At 35.2% G+C, this 18,533-nt stretch overlaps 4 protein-coding genes across 6 annotated transcripts; 1 reads left to right on the forward strand and 3 right to left on the reverse strand.

Annotated features, from left to right (window-relative positions):
- The first annotated feature begins 2,548 nt into the window (after positions 1–2,548).
- LOC147546146 (dehydration-responsive element-binding protein 1D-like) lies at positions 2,549–3,282 on the forward strand. The gene has a single exon (XM_086636360.1). The coding sequence runs from the start codon at positions 2,549–2,551 to the stop codon at positions 3,197–3,199; it is 651 nt and encodes a 216-aa protein (XP_086492486.1). The 3' UTR covers positions 3,200–3,282.
- A 1,481-nt stretch (positions 3,283–4,763) lies between these two features.
- On the reverse strand, positions 4,764–9,247 carry LOC147546147 (uncharacterized). Of its 3 annotated transcripts, none has more exons than XM_086637723.1 (4): positions 6,952–7,221; positions 6,753–6,867; positions 6,396–6,635; positions 4,764–5,935 (listed from the first exon to the last, which is right to left on the reverse strand). In XM_086637723.1, exons 3-4 carry the CDS (start codon positions 6,492–6,494, stop codon positions 5,261–5,263), a joined length of 774 nt encoding a protein of 257 aa, XP_086493849.1. In that variant the 5' UTR covers positions 6,495–6,635; positions 6,753–6,867; positions 6,952–7,221; the 3' UTR covers positions 4,764–5,260. The 3 variants fall into 3 exon arrangements, with proteins under 3 accessions (XP_086493849.1, XP_086493851.1, XP_086493850.1); XM_086637725.1 differs by having other exon boundaries at positions 6,250–6,635; XM_086637724.1 differs by lacking the exons at positions 6,753–6,867; positions 6,952–7,221 and adding an exon at positions 9,159–9,247.
- Positions 7,833–9,806, reverse strand: LOC147546148 (putative F-box protein At1g47790). Its single transcript, XM_086637721.1, has 2 exons — positions 9,488–9,806; positions 7,833–9,259 (listed from the first exon to the last, which is right to left on the reverse strand). The coding sequence occupies exons 1-2, from the start codon at positions 9,543–9,545 to the stop codon at positions 8,064–8,066; spliced, it is 1,254 nt and encodes a 417-aa protein (XP_086493847.1). The 5' UTR covers positions 9,546–9,806; the 3' UTR covers positions 7,833–8,063.
- Positions 9,807–11,406: 1,600 nt separating this feature from the next.
- On the reverse strand, positions 11,407–13,964 carry LOC147546149 (uncharacterized). The gene is made up of 3 exons (XM_086673251.1): positions 12,693–13,964; positions 12,150–12,312; positions 11,407–12,062 (listed from the first exon to the last, which is right to left on the reverse strand). Exons 1-3 carry the CDS (start codon positions 13,515–13,517, stop codon positions 11,545–11,547), a joined length of 1,506 nt encoding a protein of 501 aa, XP_086529377.1. The 5' UTR covers positions 13,518–13,964; the 3' UTR covers positions 11,407–11,544.
- Positions 13,965–18,533: the final 4,569 nt, after the last annotated feature.

An 18,533-nucleotide genomic window follows, 5' to 3' on the forward strand; every position in this document is an offset into this window, starting at 1 on the left:
TTTTTTTTTTGTTGAAAGTAATTTATATCTAACTTGTCAAAGATATGTTATATGGTAATTTGACCATAAGATTAATATGCATGCCGTGAAAATTGATAAAAAAAAATTGTGATGCTCTCCATTTACTAGTGTGATGTTCTGCTAGATGTGACTTGATGTCATTTTAAACTGATGGAACATAGGAGACGAAAAATGTATCTAATTAAATATTCCTTACACCAAATTTTCTTTTGGAATAAAGTAAAAGATTAACCTTAACGGAATAGTCCAAGCCAAATATACCACTAATTCTCCAAATTACCTCATTTATAATGAATTTTCAAATAATTGTACATCTATCACTTTTTTTATATCTCAATAATTTTTCTGTAATAGCAGACCAGCACTACTGTACAAAAGACATGTTTTTTTTTTTGAGAAATAAACTACGATCTACATAGTCATTTCAGGCATTGATACATCATCAAAATGGGATATGCACAATAACCGCCTCAGGAAAATCAACAATTAAAGGGCCTGAAGTCCAACAACATAGAGTCTGAAACCCGACAAACTTATTAATGATACCTTTAATAACTCGAATCCAATAACCATGAATTTCACCTTCTCTGAAAATCGAACTTGAGACCTCTAGAGTTTTGGGTTTATATCAACACTATCGCCCACTTAGGCAACCAAGTTTTGACTTGTACAAGAGACTTATTACAACGGTAGGATAATATATATATATATATATATATATATATATATATATATATATATATATATATATATATATGTTACTGCATGAGTGTGGCACTAAAGACATATTCAAGGCTTGGTATGAATTAGATAGAGAGAGGCCAAAGGATTGGGTTTTTTGCTAAGTTTTCTTGTGAATAAGAGTGGAGAGGAAACAGAAGAAATGAGAAACTAGCTTGGTATCTATCCATCCAACCGGTATAGGTTACTAGGTATGAAATGTTTGTTTCTTCATCTTGGCTAAAAGCTATTGGATGGTCCACTTGAGGAAAGAACCTACAACTATGTCCTGTATGCTTACTTTTTGTATAATTCTAAATATTTTATCCTACAACGTCTTATCGACAATCTATGAATAGGGGCCCTCCAATTTTAGACATCTATTGCAAGTATTTGGAAGAGCGTGTATCACGGTCTATATATCAATGACATGTGGTGCAAGCGTGAAACACATTATGGATAGCAGAAACTCACATACGACTCATGTTACAAATGACACCATATCAATAACATATGGTGCAAGCGTGAGACTATCTTTCATGCGAAAAGTGTGTATACGCAAATAGGTCATGTCTTTTTTTTTGTTAAGTAGTAATAGGTTTTAAGTCTAGTTATGTAAAATTTTGTGAATAACCTAGCCATAAAATTTGTAATTTTGTATGGATCTAATCTTTCTTAAAAGTTACTATAGGGTATTCTAGTAGTTGGACTTTCCACTCTATTTTTCTTAATAAGAATTCAACTAAGATCTATGTTAGTCATTTCAAGGAGTTAAACCAATAATTAAAAGGCCTAAAGCCCAACAACATAAAATCTAAAACTCGACAAACTTATTATTGTTTATACCTTTAATAATTCAAATTTAATAACTTTATATTCCACATCTTTTGAGAAAAGAACTTGGGACCTGTAGGATTTTAGAGCTTATGTCAACGCTATCTACCACTTGGGCAACCAAGTGGTAGACAAATTTCCACTCTAATATTTAGCATGTATTGCAACTATTTTGCATATTTTACGTAATAGGTTAATCATATAATATTTTCATTTTTAACAAAAAAAAAGACATGCTGATGCTAACACGTACAAAGGTAGGTGGGAGTTGCGTGAAAATGTATATAATCACGTGTGTCAATCTCCACGCCAGCAGTGTATGCTACATTTTGAAAAATACAGTGTCATCGAATAGTGTTCGTTCTACATCCGATAGTTTCACAAATATAAACTAACGTTTTATCTAATTTCAACTCCAAAACCTTGATTCTTTTACATTCAATTGGACTTTTAACCTCTCAAAATGTCCAAAGTGTAGATATATCATTTTAAGGTGGGTCTCCATCGTCACATTTGACTATTTTAATCTCACTTTGCTTTTAAAATAAAAAATATAATCTAAATTAATTTTTAGTCACATCCAAACCCCTCAATTAAATAACCAGTTTCTTTCCTTCCCTTCTTCCAAACGTGCTTTATTTTTTCCAAACGTGCTTTATATGTTGATACAATTTATTTATTTATTTTTGACTATTGACTACAATCGTCACTACATGGGCATTGATTCGTTGATTCATCGATACGATGTGATAAGCACGATAACAGTCGAATTATACAATATTTGTATACAATATTTTATCACATGCTTTTTGGAATCATATGTAACACATTCGAAAACTCTCTTTCTTATATAGAAAGTCTACTCTAAACTTTCACTCTCCAACTGACAATTAACAACCCTCTCTCTCTTCTATCAAGAACTTCTCTTTTCTCTGACCTCTAGGCTCTAGCTTTAGCCCTCTCTCTAGGTTCAATGGGCTTCGAAGAAAATAGTACCGCTTCAGCACTATCTTCTTCTTCTTCGTCGTCATTAGAACCAGTTGTTGTAGTTCAAGAACAAATGAATACGACTGAATACAAGAAGAGAAAAGCAGGACGAAAGAAATTCAAAGAAACCCGACACCCAATTTATAGAGGTGTACGAGAAAGGAATGGTGGGAGGTGGGTTTGTGAGGTTCGACAACCCTATAAAACATCAAGACTTTGGCTTGGGACTTTCCCAACACCTGAAATGGCTGCTAGAGCTTATGACGTAGCAGCCCTTGCTCTTAGAGGAAAATCTACCCCTCTTAATTTTCATGACTCAGCTTGGCTTCTACCAAAACCAAAATCACCAAGTTCAAGAGATATTCAATTGGCTGCTCTTCAAGCTGCTGAATCCTTTCGACCTCGTCAGCATCCTACGTGTACGTTGCCATGTGTTTTAGGTGTTCCATGTGGTGGCGGATTAGCTGACGACGATTCCAAGGTGGCGTTCTTGGATGAGGAGGCATTGTTTAATATGCCTGGTTTGTTAGACAGCATGGCAGAAGGGATGTTACTTACACCTCCTGCCATGCAAAATGGTTTCAATTGGAATGACATGGACACTGACGTGGGTCATGTCTCTTTGTGGAGTGACTAATTAAGGTGGTGTTTTTCGCTTTTAAGACTATTTGAATCTCATTCATGTCGACTTTGTATATATCATTTGATGAATTATCTCAGACTTGTTAAAAAATTCCTGCGCCTTCGAATGATAGTTTAAGTTGTTTGTTCAATTGAAATAACGAGTCTAATCTAAAAGGAACGAAGATCACATAGTAGATGTGTTTTCGCTCTTAAGACTATTTGAATATGATTTACGTGAATTTTGTCTTATTTGATGAAACCCGGATTTGTTAAAATTATTTCTGATTTTGAATAAGAATTTTAAGTTGTTTGTTCAATTGAAATAACAAGTCAAATCCGAAATGAATTAACGAACATCACAAGGTAGATTTGTTTCCAGCTTTTAAGACTATTTGAATTTGACTCATGTGAATTTGTGTTATATCATTTGATGAATCCCGGACTCGTTAGAATTATTTCTAGCTTTAAGTAAGAGTCTTAAGTTATTTGTTCAATTGAAACGAGTCAAATCTGAAACACAAATAACAAGGTAGATGTGTTTATTTTAATAGGTCAGAAGTCGAGTGTAAAGTAATTTGAATTCCGTAAATAGCAACAATAAAATTCACTAGACCGTGTCTGCATAACTTACACATGCATGTAACACATTCATTTCTACACGCCAACAACCGTTGGTTGGAGTGTTGGAGTGGTAAGAGGGTTTAGTCTTTGGAGTGTTGGAGTGGTAAGAGGGTTTAGTCTTCCACCTTAGAGCCAAGGGTTCGAGGCATGTTGATGATTAAAAAGAAGATCACCATTTAGAGACGTGTGAGATCCTAGTTGTTCTATAATGATCCTAGGAAGTTTCAAATATTATAGAAGGGAAAAATCTTAGGTCGTTTGATCTTTTTTTCTCCCTATAGTTTACTATTGACACCTACGTTTGAGCAAAAGAAAATATATTACATTTTCATCTATTAAAGGTTCTCCTTTCAACATTAAAGAAAAAAATCCGGACTATATAATAAGTAGAATTATGTCTCTCCACGTGCATCATTGACCTATTAAATTAAACGTTAAGTCATTTTCTGCACAACTTTTCAAATTTTTGTGTTATATTTTGTGAAACCGTTCAATATTCGTTATAATATTATATGGCGTGTCGTGCAAACATGTCAAATGCTCCAATCCTGCAACCATATCTTTTGCAAGATTTTGAGCAGTTCAAGAGCCAACAGTTAAGCAGTCAAATACATTAAAAAAAATGGATCTTCCTCGCATACTATAGTTTAAATATTTTAGTTATCTCATAAACTACTTTCGATCTAATTTTAAATTCAAGTTATTTATGGGTAAAGATTCTATAATGGTACCGCCAATGATATCCAAAACACCGAGATTAACACCAATGTTTCATATTAAAAACGTGTCTGTCTTTTTCCGGTCCCTCCACTGTTTCCTTCCTTCAAGCTCCAAACAGCCAATTCCGACAATGAAAAGAAAAACAGCACCTATGTTAGCACACACAGTCAGTAAGCATAAACAGTTACAGAACAATGGAAAGTCTTGTAAAAAAGTACTTGGCAATGCCCATAATAGGAAGAATACATGGAAAGAATCTGGCCCTTCAACCCTAAAGAATCATACAATTATAAGAACCATGTATTACATTAACCTTATCTTTGGAAAAAAAAAAATCTTATGAACAAAGATTAGGAATATAAATGATTTATCAACATAATCGTTATCGACATTCAGCGATCCATGGTTGGCCTAACTAGATCACTGTAACCAGAATAGTGACCATTGGCAGCCTGCCCAGGAGAACCCATTCTAGAAAAAGGTCTCTGGTATCCATCACTCGTCTGCATTCCATCTGAATATGATGGACAGCTGGGGACCTGTTTGTTGAAGAAGGTAAACCTATTCCGATATCCAAATAAGGATCATTCATCATCTAGTTAACATGGAGTAGTTAGAGAAACTCTCGAACCCATCTCCAAGTTAGAACTGGCAGAGTATAGACTACGAGCAACTCCGTCCCCCAGATCCGGACAGTATTGTCTTGTCGCTCGAGCTTGATCCAGAATCAGAGTCAGTACTGAATGTGTTTTTGGCAAAGTTGTTTCGGATTGTTACTAGTTGGTAATCTGAATAAACCAGCATATCCAACAGCAATGTCCACTATATCACCTGCCGTATTAGCCTGAACAGGAGTTTCTATTCTCACCGTTGGTAATATTTGGCTTGTTAGAGGTAACCTACTAATTTTATGCTTCAGTGATAATTTAGCAAGCTGTAATGACTCCAACACATTCCCTAAGCCACTAGATGGTTCGTGATGAGTTGAAAATGCGGATTCACTTCCACTACCCACGGACCCTTCTCTGAAGAAACTCTGAGGGAATGTTTTCGCTACCTGGTATTCAGAGGGCCTACATGAAGTCAAAGAAGACGAATTATTTTCCTGCCAACCCAATTCCTGTTTCTTATTTACTTTATCTTCTTGGTGTTCTTGGATTTGGACTGAAAATTCGTTACATGTTGAGCTGTTGGACTGTTGAGCTTGTGAGCAGCCCATTTCTAGAGTTGAGGTAGGTGTGAAACCATTAGCATGGGTTTTAGCTTCTGCCTCTCTGTCTTGGCCTACATTTTCTAGGTTGCCATTTGCTCCAGCATGAGAGTGGATTGAATGAGCAGAATTTGAAGTCCCTGTTCTGATCTCTCTTTCTTCTGTTATATCAGTTACATCTGATCGGTTCACAGAATCCTGTTCCAAGTTGCAACCAAAAAGTAGGTACAGTTAGTGACAGTGACGTATAAGTCGAGAGCAAATAAAATTCATGAACTGAGTATTTCATTTATCATTAAGCGAAATGTCAGGATCACAGTTTGAAATAAGTTACTCAATGCTAACTAGTAATTGCTACTTTTTTAACCATATAACCTACCCAATAGAATCTATACTTATATAATGATTCAATAAACATTGTCTCTGAACCAATGGATACTACGAAACAATGTTCAAATAGCCGAATGTTATATGATTTCAGAAAGTAAGCCTTCATAAAAACATTCACATACCTCTCTGCAACAAGCCAAAAGAGAGAAAATATCGTTCCTCCCATTGGAAGTGAAAATTTCGACATATATTTTTTTATAAGACAATACCAGCATCCTTATTCTGAACGAAGCAAAATGAAGAACTACAAGGGATTATTATGAATTACAGGAGTATAGCATCTTTTCTTTTTTATTCTCTTCCCATTCCTTTCTTCTGCTTCGTAGCAACCTAAGAGCACGGCTTGGTCTTTTAGTGCAATATCCATGTCCACGTCTCTTTCGTCGACTGAGACTGAACTTTCCTTGACATTTCAGACCCGTCTTTCTCATTAGAACGGTCTCCAAAGTCACTACCTCTTCCATTTTCTTGAAGTAAAGAGTCATCTCTTAACTCCGCCATAGCTAATCTGGAACCACAAATAACCAAAACATGAGAAAAGTAACATGAGTTTGTGCATGTAATATGTGTGTTATTTCGAAAGAATGACATTCTAGAATTGCAACAGCAGGCCGAAACCACTAACAGAAGCAGCTAATTAGCTAAAGAAAGTGTCCTTCCTCCCCGATTTCACCACCCTTCCGTTGTAGTTATGTTTTACGAGCAAATGGGTCGAACGTGATGACCATGTTTTGGCCGCTCTGTTTCCAAAAAACTATGGATTAGATAGTTATAGTCATGTTTATAACATAAAATTAGGACACAAGACCAGTCGGGAAAATGACCTTATTTCGCTTTTCTTTATTTGTTGGCAAGATTTCCCCCATGTTTGGTTTGTAGAAGTCCACCTATAGACATGGAACGACTAAGCCTCCTTCCTTGACTTATGGTCTTCCTCTTTTCAAGAGAAGCCACATTTCCACTGCAGCTTTTCCAAGATAAGCTTCTTTGAGTACGGGGAGAAGCTTCGTCATCCCATTCTAACATTTTTCTCGCTTCTTTTCTCGGTGATATCAACGTAAACTGGCTATTTTCTTCCTCAGTGGAACTATTATCCACTTCTACATGAACAGTTGGTTCCTTCCGTTTCAGAGTTCAAACTATTTGCCTCAGAGAACTCATTGTTTCCCAAAATTGCGAATACCTTGCCCACATCCTTCTCAGCTTTCTTTCGTTGTTGGGTCACAATTTTAAGTTGCTCTTCTAGTCCCACTACCTATGGTTATAGTTGAAATCGTAAAACTCAATTCTTTATCGTGGCACAAAACTTGTACTCTAATTCATTCGAATTTATAAAAAAAACAGTTAACAGTATAAGCCAACAAAATTTTGTTACCACCTTTCTTTCCATTACTGCCATTAGGAACACAAATCCTAGATTACGAAATTTAACCCACTCGTTTAATTGCCAAAACCTGTAATTAGGTATCCTCCTACTGACTAAACCAGAGTCCACAAATTACGTTTCATAATGACAACAATCACTAAGACATACTTTTTAAAGCCTAGAGCAAATAAATTTATTCCAGATTAGAAATGTTGCTCATATACGAAACATGGATATTCCACATTTACAGGTTCTTCCCCAGTTACCAAAAGAAATTTCTATTTTTCTCAGGGACCCAAAATCAAACAAAATAAACCATTCAAACGAGTTAGACAAAAATAAACAAGCGGAAACTAATTTGCGTACTAAATTTCACATGTCACATCACAATATAGTGTTTACTTTAAGCATATGCTAACCTTTGATACACAGTATGAGTAGAAAAGAAGTCTGAGATTGCTGAAGGGCAACTAATAAGCTAGTTCAACTTACCCAAACCAAAGAAAGATGAAACAAAACCAAACTACTACGCCAATTCATAGTACATCTCATTTTTTTTTATATAATTGCTTATTCAAAAAATATAACTGGGTCCTGCGGCGAAACCTCAGTAAGAGTGCTTATATCAGGAAAGCAACTTCGATCGTCTGTAGAACATAAACGTCGAGAAACACCAGTCTGGATATCGTGTTCTACCCAATCAGATTTCCGTTTGCCAACCCTTGAAGACGGGCTCACGTATAAAATCAATCTCTGACCATCAAAGAAGATGGGTTCAATACAAACTGTAATATTCTCCAAAGTTTTTATCACATCTTTTCTCTTCATTCTCCACCTGTTATTTTCATGATCATCGAGTACCCAAATTACTATTTCATGTTCTGGGGTAACCACTACTATGTTTACTTCATCTTCTACAACTCCAAACCAAGGATTCCATCTATTTTCCACAATTTTCTTTACGCTCTTTGGTATTTCAATCATCCTGCTCTCTTGTTTATCCGCATTGAATGCAATAATATACCCATTGTAAGTTAACCAGTGTATAATCCCTTTAAAACAAACAGGATAGGACAGTATACATACCCGGTCGCTAATGCTTATCCTTGTAGTCTTCTTGGAATCTATCCAACTCCATTTCTCGTTATTGTAAATCTTGAATCTTACCATTGTCTTTGTTATGACCATGCAAACTACACTGTAGTGGTTATAGTAATATGGAGAGGAGGAAGTTGGCCCAAATACTAATCCGAAACGACAAGTGCTTTTTTTGAGAGGAGTTTGAATAAGTTGGTTTTTCTTGGTTAAAGGGTTAACAACAAAAATATAATTAAAGCATGGTAACTTAACCAAAAGAATGCCATGACAACTACCTAAAATGTCTGCCCCTACAAACAGTTGCGGTAAGCGACCAAGAGAAATGGTGGTCTCACTGACGAGATTGGGTGTAACATCGGGCTTACAAACGTCGATCTTTTCAAGTAGGTCTAAAGAAAAAGTGGACTCACAATTGGGTGAAGAGGGAGCAAAAGTTCTCCGAAGGATTTTTCCATCGTTAGATGAATGGTCAGAAAGAAAGCTACAAGCATCTCGATTGGTTTGACGACTAGTATGTTTGTTTACAAAGAAAGGATCAGAGATCAAGGATTGCCATCTTTTGCTTACGAGTTTAAATCGAGTTACAGCTTTTGCAGGGAGACGGATTAGAATTTCATGAAGAAGATTGCCATCGAGCTTGTTTGAAATTGTTGTTTGCATACAGCAATCTGCAATAACAAAGAGGAGAGATTAAATACTACAATCTTGAAATTCAATTACCAATAATCACATTCCATTAGGGTTACCGAATCGAATAGGTATAAATCATCAGACATTCTACACAATCAGAAATAATATACATATATATATATATAAAGGTCATAAGATATCTAGGGTTATCGGATCGAATCACTATCCTGAAAAACCCAAAGGAGATGAGAGAGATTGATGAGTACCTGTTTTGGTTTTCACGGTCCTACTGTTCTGGTAAGTAGCCGTGCGTTTCAACGTCATTCTTCCGTCGGAAAGTGGTGCCGGAGAAGAAGAAGATGGTTTGGCGGGAAAACGAGAGAATTCCGATCCCACTTGTTCTTGGTTCTAAAACGTTCTTTGATCAGTTATTTTTTAACCACTCAATTTCCGACTACTTTTTCTCCTTTTTTGTTATTCCATGAGATTTAGTCTCTTTTATCCTTCATCTCTGCCTAATTTTCAAGATTCCATCTCTCTCTTCCCCTAACTTTCATCCATAACAACTTCTACAAAATGGATCAACAATATGATGATTTTGTGGCCTATCTACACAAAGATTCGCGGTCTTCAAAAGTTCAAGTGGTGTTTCGGTGACTCAGTTAGTGGTGGTGGTGTGGAAATAATGAAGCACATTTCACTTTTTACTTAATATTATTGTTGTAATTTTCTTTTTGTCGACCTTTAGGGTCTTTTAATTCGTGATCTTTAGGATCCTTTTATCTTTCTTCTTTCTTCTTTCTTCTTTTCGTTAGAGTCTAGTCAATTTCTCTCACCTCGTGAGGTACTTTACATTCGAAGTTCTGAGAATTTACTTATGTAACTCTCATGTCGCTGAACCGAGAGGAATAATCAATATCCATGTAATCAGTGATTTAATCACTTATAAATGAAAATGATTTTAATGGTTTCAAAAAAACGTTCTTTGATCGGTTGGTGGATATGGACACTTCGAAGGAGAGTTCTAATGTACCCAATGATCTATAGGCGATTCCCCCTCTGTTGCTGTTGGCGCCCCATTGCTGCCAGAGGGCATAACAGCTAAAGGGGCGTTTAAAGCAATAAAGTTGGGCGCCTATATAACCTCCCACATGTGAATTGTCTCTAACTGGGAGAGACATTGTTTTCAACAAATTATTTTTCACCCCCTTTGGTGTAACGGTTGAACACCCCTCTTAAGCCCACGAGGTCCTACTATCGAGTATCGTAGTAAGCAGTTTTCGGTGAAGGTGAAGTGGTTGTCGTTGTAGTCGAATATAGTGATTAATGGTGAAGAAAGAAGAAGATAGTCTTGAGTTGGAAATTAAAGTGTAAAGAAGGGTATTTTCGTCCTGAACTACATGTGCAATTCGCACGCGCTCAACTTACCTGAGTTAACGGTTTTCGTCCATATGGGGGTGTAAATCAAAAGATTCAAAAAAAACGAAAGTGTAGTTCTAATATTGATGTAAAAGTGGGGGTCAATGTCAAAACTTCCCGTAAGGATTTTTTATGCTTTCAAAGTTTTGAAGAGGATTTCTTGGTTGGGTTTCTAGGATTTCTAAGGTGGGTTTCATGTTTCATGTTCCATGTTTCTTGTTAATTTTTATATCTTGAGTTTGATCATTGCGAAAAATTTCATGTTGATTGAGGAAGAAAAACGAAGAAATTAGATTGAGAAAGAAGAAGAACGAGAAGAACAACAGGGGCGCGCATGAGGCGCGAATACAAATTTTTAGCCCGTACTTGAGTCACCTACAGACCGAGGCGCGAAAAGCAATTTTGGAAGAGGCTCTTTGAGAAGTTCACCCCAAGTGGGGCCTCCGATGCTCCGCACAATATATTTCGAAGACCGTTGGGACTTAACGAGCGCTTGGGCTGGACAATATAGAAGTATCAATATATAGAGTCCGTCGTGGGTAGTAACCCAGAGCGGCCTCAACGGGTATCATCAGACAGCTAGGTACCGGGTACGATCTTCTGAACTAACTTAAATAAATACATAGAAACATCACCTATACATGTGATCGGTGGGATAACTAACATTTGCTTATCGTATGTAACTCTCATGTAGTTCTCAAAGAAATAAAAATTATCATCCATGTAACTTGTGATTGAATCACTTGTGAATGAAATATTGTTTAACTTGGTTTCAAAAAAAAAACTTTCATTTGCTTAATTAACCTCTTTCTACACGTTAGGCTAAAATTTATCCCCAATCAACTAAACTTAAATTAACCAGATTAATGTCTGTTAAAACTACCCACCAAAAGTATTACTACTACTACAATGGCCTAGAAGAATGTACAAGTTCTTCAGAGAGTTCTTTCACTAAGAAACTAAAGATACCCGATTCCATCTCTTTAACTATTTCATTTACTTGTTCTTCAGTTTTACGCCATTCGTTGCCCTCGCTTCTATAGTCCAATTCTACCATCATGTCAATGGTATTCGACTCTACTTCATTCCACATATCCAATCTCTTCTTTAGTTTTTTCATCATCTCCGACTCCGGCTCATCTTCATCTTCTTCCTCCGATATAAGGTCAAAGACTAGTCTTTTCATGTCTGAAGGAATTCTTTTGTTTGTTTTATACATGTTTGATTCACTTAGAACTTCTTTAACAAACAAATCCCTCTTGTAACCATCTCCTCGAGCTTCATCTTCATCGTCCTCTCCACTACAGGATTGTTCTTCTTCAGCATCTTCCTCCTCTGCCATTCTCTTCTCAAGTTCAATAGGATCTAACTCAGCTAGTTGCTCAAAACGGCGAAGTTTGGATAATAATTGTTCTCTTGTTCCTATAAAACAGAGAAAGAACCAAATTTAATCTACCAAAAACAAGACGAAAGTTCACACTAACTTGAAATGATTAAGGTATTACTTACTCTGAACATTAACGAAGCTCTGTTCGAGTTGAGACCCATCGTTTTCTTCATCTTCTTCATGTTGTTCTTCATCGATTTCTTCGAATTGGGGGTCTAATACAGAGACAGGACTAAACTGTTCCTTCTCTTCCTCTTCCAATTCTTTTCCTTCCTCATTTACAATCTGATAATTAAATTCAAAGTAATCCCACTATCAATAACACATCAAATTTCAAGTCTTGAATTAGTCATGGGTATTAGTACCAACTCAGTAAAGTCCCGATTCACGAGTCGACTCCTGGTCGCCATTAACGAGTCAAAAGACTCGAAACAAGTATGACAGTGATACAATAATAATACGGATGATTTTAAATGTCAGTTTCAGAATCTTTTTCCGTTTTGGGTATACGAGTTTTGATTAGTAAACTGAGTCAATTTTGATCTTGACTCGTTCAATAAAAAGATCGATTCCCCAGTCACGTTTTTATAATCTTCTCCGGCAATCTCTGACAAAAAGAAGAAATATAGAACTAAAAATAATGAAGAAAATAGGGAAAAGTATACCTGCTTTTTTAGTCTACTCGGAGAAGACACCGGAGACCTAAACTCCGGTGTAATTTCGCCTGCATATGAAGAACTTTCAAGGATAAAACGGAAAGGGCTTGAACAAAATTCCTCATTTTTTATTTGTTCATTGTCAAAATCTATTTCTTCTTCAGAAATATCAGACCTGCTACTTGAGGTCTCTAAGTCCAGTGATTTCTCCTCGTTATTTGAAGACCAAGCACTGCTAAATCTGCTACTACAAGAACAAGAAACCCCAAGTTCTGAAACCCTAATTTCATCCATACCCAAAGCTGATTTTTCATCTTTTTCTCTCATTTCCTCTGTTATATTTGAATGCCCATTATAAGAATCCCAACTTAGAACATCTTTAACCTTCATACCTTCTTCATATGTATAAGTATTTCCTTTACTATTCCGATTAGTTATTCTCTTCAAAATTGATCGGAAGAACCCAAATCCAAGACTTTTTAGGGTTTTTTGTTTACTTGAAGAGGGTTGTTTCTGAATCCGTAAAGCAGCCTCAAGAAGAATAGTTGCAGTTTTAGAAGGAATTTGAACAAAAAGGGTATTTTTTGGGCTTTTAACTGGTGAGAAAAGAGGAGACATTTTAACATCAGGAGAGTTACCGAATGAGAAAAAGCAAGAATTTTTACAGAAGAAACTTGATTTCTCTGAAATGGGTTTTCGTCTTTTAATCTGTAAATTTGTTTTCTGTACTGGTTCTTTGAGTTGAGAACGTCGTTCATCAATGTAGTTCTTCAGTATAAACGGTTCTTGATCTTCATCTAATAACTGTTTGAGTAAATTCTTAGAAGAAGCCATTGCTAAATCTAAGAATTTAAAAACAGAGTATGAGATTTCAGAAGAATTTCTAAAAATGGGATATAAAACCCAGGTTGAAAATCTTAAAATGGGTAGCTTTTGAGGTTTATATTTATGAAAATGAAAGTGATAGAAGAAAAGTGGTTTTCAAATAGAGGATTGAATTGGGAGAGACTTTGGGTGGAGTGAGACCAAAAGGAGTGATGAGAGAAAAGTAAGGAAAGAAAGGGGTTGGTGTTTCAGATCTAGGGTTTCGAGGAATGGAGAATAGATAAAGCAATTGGAGTTTGAGGAAGCAATAACCAGAAAGAGAGGAAAAAGTGAAGAAGAAGCAGATACTGAAACTGCTGCATAAAAATAGTTCACAAGATACCCGGGAGCGCCAGCGAGCGAGGTTGCTTTTTTATCTCCATTTATGTGCAAAAATAAATAGTGTGGTTTTTTTTTCTTTTTTGTTGCAAAAAATAGTGTGGTATCCGAACTCAAAAGATTATTTAGATGACAACAATATAAGTTTCAAATCTCAACCATCAACCATTACATTGGTATGATATCCAAACTCAAAGATTGTTAGGTGACAATAATAAAATTTTAAAGAATTGCTATGTATCCTCCCCTCTCAAGTCAATATATAGCTTGTAGAGTGTAAACATTTATTAGGACACTGGGACTCACAATGTCGGGTTTCAATGAATGCTAATTAGTAGTATATAGTTCGTCGAGTGTAAACATTTATTATAAACATATATTATTAGATAACACCAATCTGTGTTGCTCGAACTAACAACGTCCGACTTGGGAATGATAATTGGTATGCATTTTATTCAAGTTATTCGAATCTCATATTCAGACAATTAGACAATATACACTGACACTAATTTATGAATAATTGTCGAGTGAATCTTTTTGCTCTTCTAAAAATGATCAACTCACCAATATACTCCATGTTTAACGAGTTACAATATAATTTTATACTTTTACTGAGAACCAATCTTCAAACTTCAGAAATCTAGATGTTCAACCACTACACGGAAATATTTATCGCATATCTTAGCCTCTCTGAAAAATGACCAACTCACAAATATGACTCAAGTTCGATAAATTACCGTTTAAATTTCTACTTTTACCAAGAACCAATTTTAGAACTTTAGAATTCGAGATGTTCAACCACTACAAAAGTATTTATTGCATATCTTATTTGATCTTGCTTATATAAAAATGACCAAGTCACAAATATGACCCAAGTCAATAAATTACCGTATAAAATTCTACTTCCACTTAGAACCATTCTTGGAAATTCATAATTTTAGATATTCAACCACCACACAAAAATATTTATCGCATATCTTATTTGATTTTGCTTCTCTAAAAATGATCAACTCATAAGTATAATCCAAGTTCAATAGATCATCGAATAAATTTCTACTTCTACGGAGAACCAATCTTTGAAGTTCAGAATTCTAAATGTCCAACCACTACGATTTTTTTTTTTATGGCATATCTTATTGTATAATCATGTTGAAAATATTAGTAAGTAAGATCAAAAGTCTTAAAAAAGATAATTAGGACAAAATATGCTATACCTCAAAACTAAGTATTACCTATCTCTGACTGTATATCACAATCTACAAAGTACAAATGCTTCAGTATAAAAAATTGCTGTTTATCTCAAGTTCAGTTAAAAAATGGACATTGGCCTAAAAGCTGAGGAAACGACGGAATTCTCTGGTCACGCGTGCTCTGTGTTTGTAGTAGTACTAGTGGCACTGGTGCCGGATTGACAGCAAAAGCTACGTCCTCGTCGATCCTGTCAGTAAAACTAACAGTGACCAGTTTCTTATTCTCTCTCTAATATGTTCACGTTCTCTCTCTCTCTCTCTAGAAACAAACACCATGAAACTCGGCTATAGCCTATATGGCATGTATCCTGGAATTTTTTTGTTGAAAGATGTATCCTGGAACTTGGTATGATAAATAAGATGCCGCTCATCATATATATATACACACTAAAAATGACTTAATCTTCGACGCGTATAGAGGTCGAAATGTCGAATCTGAGTGTATGTTCAAAGAGATCTAAAAAGGAAAATTTTATTTTCTCTAAACTCTACCTCAATATATATCACGATTGAGATGTGGTTGGGTATAACATCACGTCACAGATTGTGTTCTAAAATCATTTGCGTTCAACTCCAAAAGTGTTTTAACTTGCTACTCTCGGGTAAAAAAAGAATCCTTTTAGTTTCACCTTTTAGCTATTTTTGAACTTTTTTTCTTCCTCTATTCTATTTTACGAAAGATCATTTTGCTTGAGTCTTCCGTCTAGTTTCTACAAAATCTATGAGTGCGGAGGGAAGAGCTTACTCTCGCACCGTTGTAAGGAGTACCTTTAATTTTACAGCATTTTCTTGCTTCATTTTGTATTAAAATGTATTTGTATCCTAAAAAACAAAAACATATTAACTCATAGATAACCCCACTAATTCCGAATTTTGTCCCTTTTATAAGTCGAAAAAAGCTTTAAAAAGCTCAATGCTGGGACAAAACGGGAGAATGTCTTTTCGTTCTATCATTGTTAACGTCATTTGTCCATACTCCTTTTCATTTTACATTTATTTTAGGGTAAAAAGAAGCAACAAATACATTTCCCTTAGATAATTATGAATAAATATGTATTGTATTCTTGGCTGCTTTTCAAGTGATATTAGCCTACTGATCAAATTCTATTTTCTAATTAGGTAATTTGAGGTCAGAAATTTGTATTTTATAGATTTGAGAAAATCAATATGTCATATACAATTGGAAGACTAAAAAGACCATAATGCTTTATAGAAAGGCAGTGTAAGTAGAATTTATAGCATATTATACAATAAATATCTAGAAATAAATCAACAAATAAATGATTAGGTGATAATATCTTGTATCCCTGCGCATAATGGGCATCAATGTCTAATTTGGGGGCCATATCAGAATTTCAGACGACTACTAATTTCATTTTTTACTAATCTAAGAACAAGATATCTATCATACCACTAGAAAATGAAAGGTGTGGTCATGCAGAATGTCCTCGTGCAATAAAGAATCTCTGGAGAGTACTTTCGTCTTTGCATGTAGAATAGGATAGGAACTTGTAAGAATGTGGTCATCCACGATAAATTTGTCTTATTTTCTGTCATGGTTCTTCCTCATTGACAAAATATAATTTATTGTCATCATTTTGTAGTGTATCAAATGTCAATAAATTAGATATGGACCACCCCATAACCATGCAAATACAAGCCATCCTTCCCCTTGTGGGGGCAAATTGCTTGCCTACATCTATGAAAAGTTAGGAGGTTTTGTTTTTATTTATTTAAGTTAGGTTTGTTAAACAAAAATATGCCCACTTTTAACAAAAAAAAAAAAAGACAAAAATATGCCCATAATCGACCACACACAGGTAGTACGTGGAACTTTTTCTAATAATTCTCAAAAGAACTATATTAATCTCACTTTATGAAAAAGTAAAATGGGTAGCCATAAAATATACTAATCAAATTGAGATCTCTTTCCTATTTCATCAATTTTGTTATTTGCTTATAGCCATACTGCTAACATGCAGTCTATTAAAGATAAATCTAACTAAAAAAAATAAGAAAAACAGATTAACAAGTGAATCTAGAGGAATCTTGGTATCTTTAGAATTTGGCTTGAAGTTGTTGTTTATATTTGAGAGGAGTGGTTAGTAGATCCCTAGTTTAGGGACCCATTATTATTATTGAAATAATATTCACTCATGCTCTCTTAAGTACTCCAAGTGGCTTAAAAGTTAGGTTTTTTTTAAAAAAAAAAAAAAAAAATTAATTGAGATAAAGTTTATTTGATAAATTAGGAGAGATATATAACCAACAAATTAGTATTTTCTTTAAAGTTATACAGTTTCTACCTTTATCTTTTTATCTTTCTAAAAGGAGTCAATTAATAATAGTTTTTCACTTCTTCCTCCCAATATTGACTCTCTAAATTTCGAATTTTTTGGGTATATGTACAACCGAGAGTCACAAAGCAATTGTTTTTTCCACAACTTAGTATCAATCACATCGATAACCAATCAGTAATGAGATAATTAGGAGTGAAAATGATTCATGATTTCGGTTGACATATTTTCTCACTTGTGTTAACCCACAGATGAATTTATTTTCTAAAAACATGCATTAAATAACTTTAATACACTGTAACGATCAAATATGTTTCATAACTATCACAAAATTGTCTAAAGATAGCCTACAACTTAAAGGTTATTATGTACTAATTTACTTTTGTTTACCCTCTTAATAACACGAATCAGCATGTGATGATTTTTATCACCATCAAATATCCATCCTACGATCTTTAAGTTTTCAGACCGGTCGCACTACCACATGAACAAGAAGGAAGATGTGGGAGCGCAACCACTACTCAGTCATGGCTCACTCCGTGGGATCCACCTTATTCAATACCAACCTCCAAAAACAATCCCAGGAGTAAGTAGTAGTGGGACTCCCTCTAACCTCAATTCTTCTTGTCTCTCTTACAACTGTAGGAATGAGAAGCCTGGTTTAATTCCAACTCCCACTCAAACGCATCTGGCTGGTGACACTAACATTGGATTCTTGAAGATTAGGTATTTTTGTTTGTTAGAATACTAATGAGTTAGTTTGGTTTGTCAGTTGGTTTATCTATGAAAGATATTACAATTTTAGCCTAGTAGCTTTTCTTCTTCTTTAGTGAGAAATAATGTCCTCTGCCAAAATGCAAAAAAAATAAAATCAATAGGAAGATTTTAGGGCGAATCCAATGTATAGGGGTTGGGGCCCCAAGCCCCCAGCTCCCAGCCCTTTCAATCCAACCGGGGATCCCCGGGACTGGGGGCCCCCAGCCTCCAAAATATGGCCGTTGGGAGCTCCAACGATTATATTTGGGGTGGATCCCCTTTCCCCACTTCATTTTATTTATTTATTTATTTAAACTGATTTTTTTAATCTTCTTATTATTTTA

The sequence above is a fragment of the Eschscholzia californica genome, unplaced genomic scaffold (genome assembly GCF_041429995.1).
Source record: "Eschscholzia californica isolate CP2 unplaced genomic scaffold, dmEscCali1.0.p SCAF_4, whole genome shotgun sequence".
Lineage (NCBI taxonomy): Eukaryota > Viridiplantae > Streptophyta > Magnoliopsida > Ranunculales > Papaveraceae > Eschscholzia > Eschscholzia californica.

What these genes read in the sequence shown, in the direction of transcription:
- LOC147546146 (XM_086636360.1), top strand. Translation starts at nt 2,549, where the DNA reads ATGGGCTTCGAAGAAAATAGTACCGCTTCAGCACTATCTTCTTCTTCT.
- LOC147546147 (XM_086637724.1), bottom strand. Translation starts at nt 6,494, where the DNA reads ATGGATATTGCACTAAAAGACCAAGCCGTGCTCTTAGGTTGCTACGAA. An exon ending in AGAAAAGATGCTATACTCCT is followed by an intron (nt 5,936 to 6,395) that starts GTAATTCATAAT and finishes AACTTGGAACAG; the next exon opens with GATTCTGTGAACCGATCAGA.
- LOC147546148 (XM_086637721.1), bottom strand. Translation starts at nt 9,545, where the DNA reads ATGACGTTGAAACGCACGGCTACTTACCAGAACAGTAGGACCGTGAAA. An exon ending in GACCGTGAAAACCAAAACAG is followed by an intron (nt 9,260 to 9,487) that starts GTACTCATCAAT and finishes TTGTTATTGCAG; the next exon opens with ATTGCTGTATGCAAACAACA.
- LOC147546149 (XM_086673251.1), bottom strand. Translation starts at nt 13,517, where the DNA reads ATGGCTTCTTCTAAGAATTTACTCAAACAGTTATTAGATGAAGATCAA. An exon ending in CGAGTAGACTAAAAAAGCAG is followed by an intron (nt 12,313 to 12,692) that starts GTATACTTTTCC and finishes TTTAATTATCAG; the next exon opens with ATTGTAAATGAGGAAGGAAA. An exon ending in GAGCTTCGTTAATGTTCAGA is followed by an intron (nt 12,063 to 12,149) that starts GTAAGTAATACC and finishes TCTGTTTTATAG; the next exon opens with GAACAAGAGAACAATTATTA.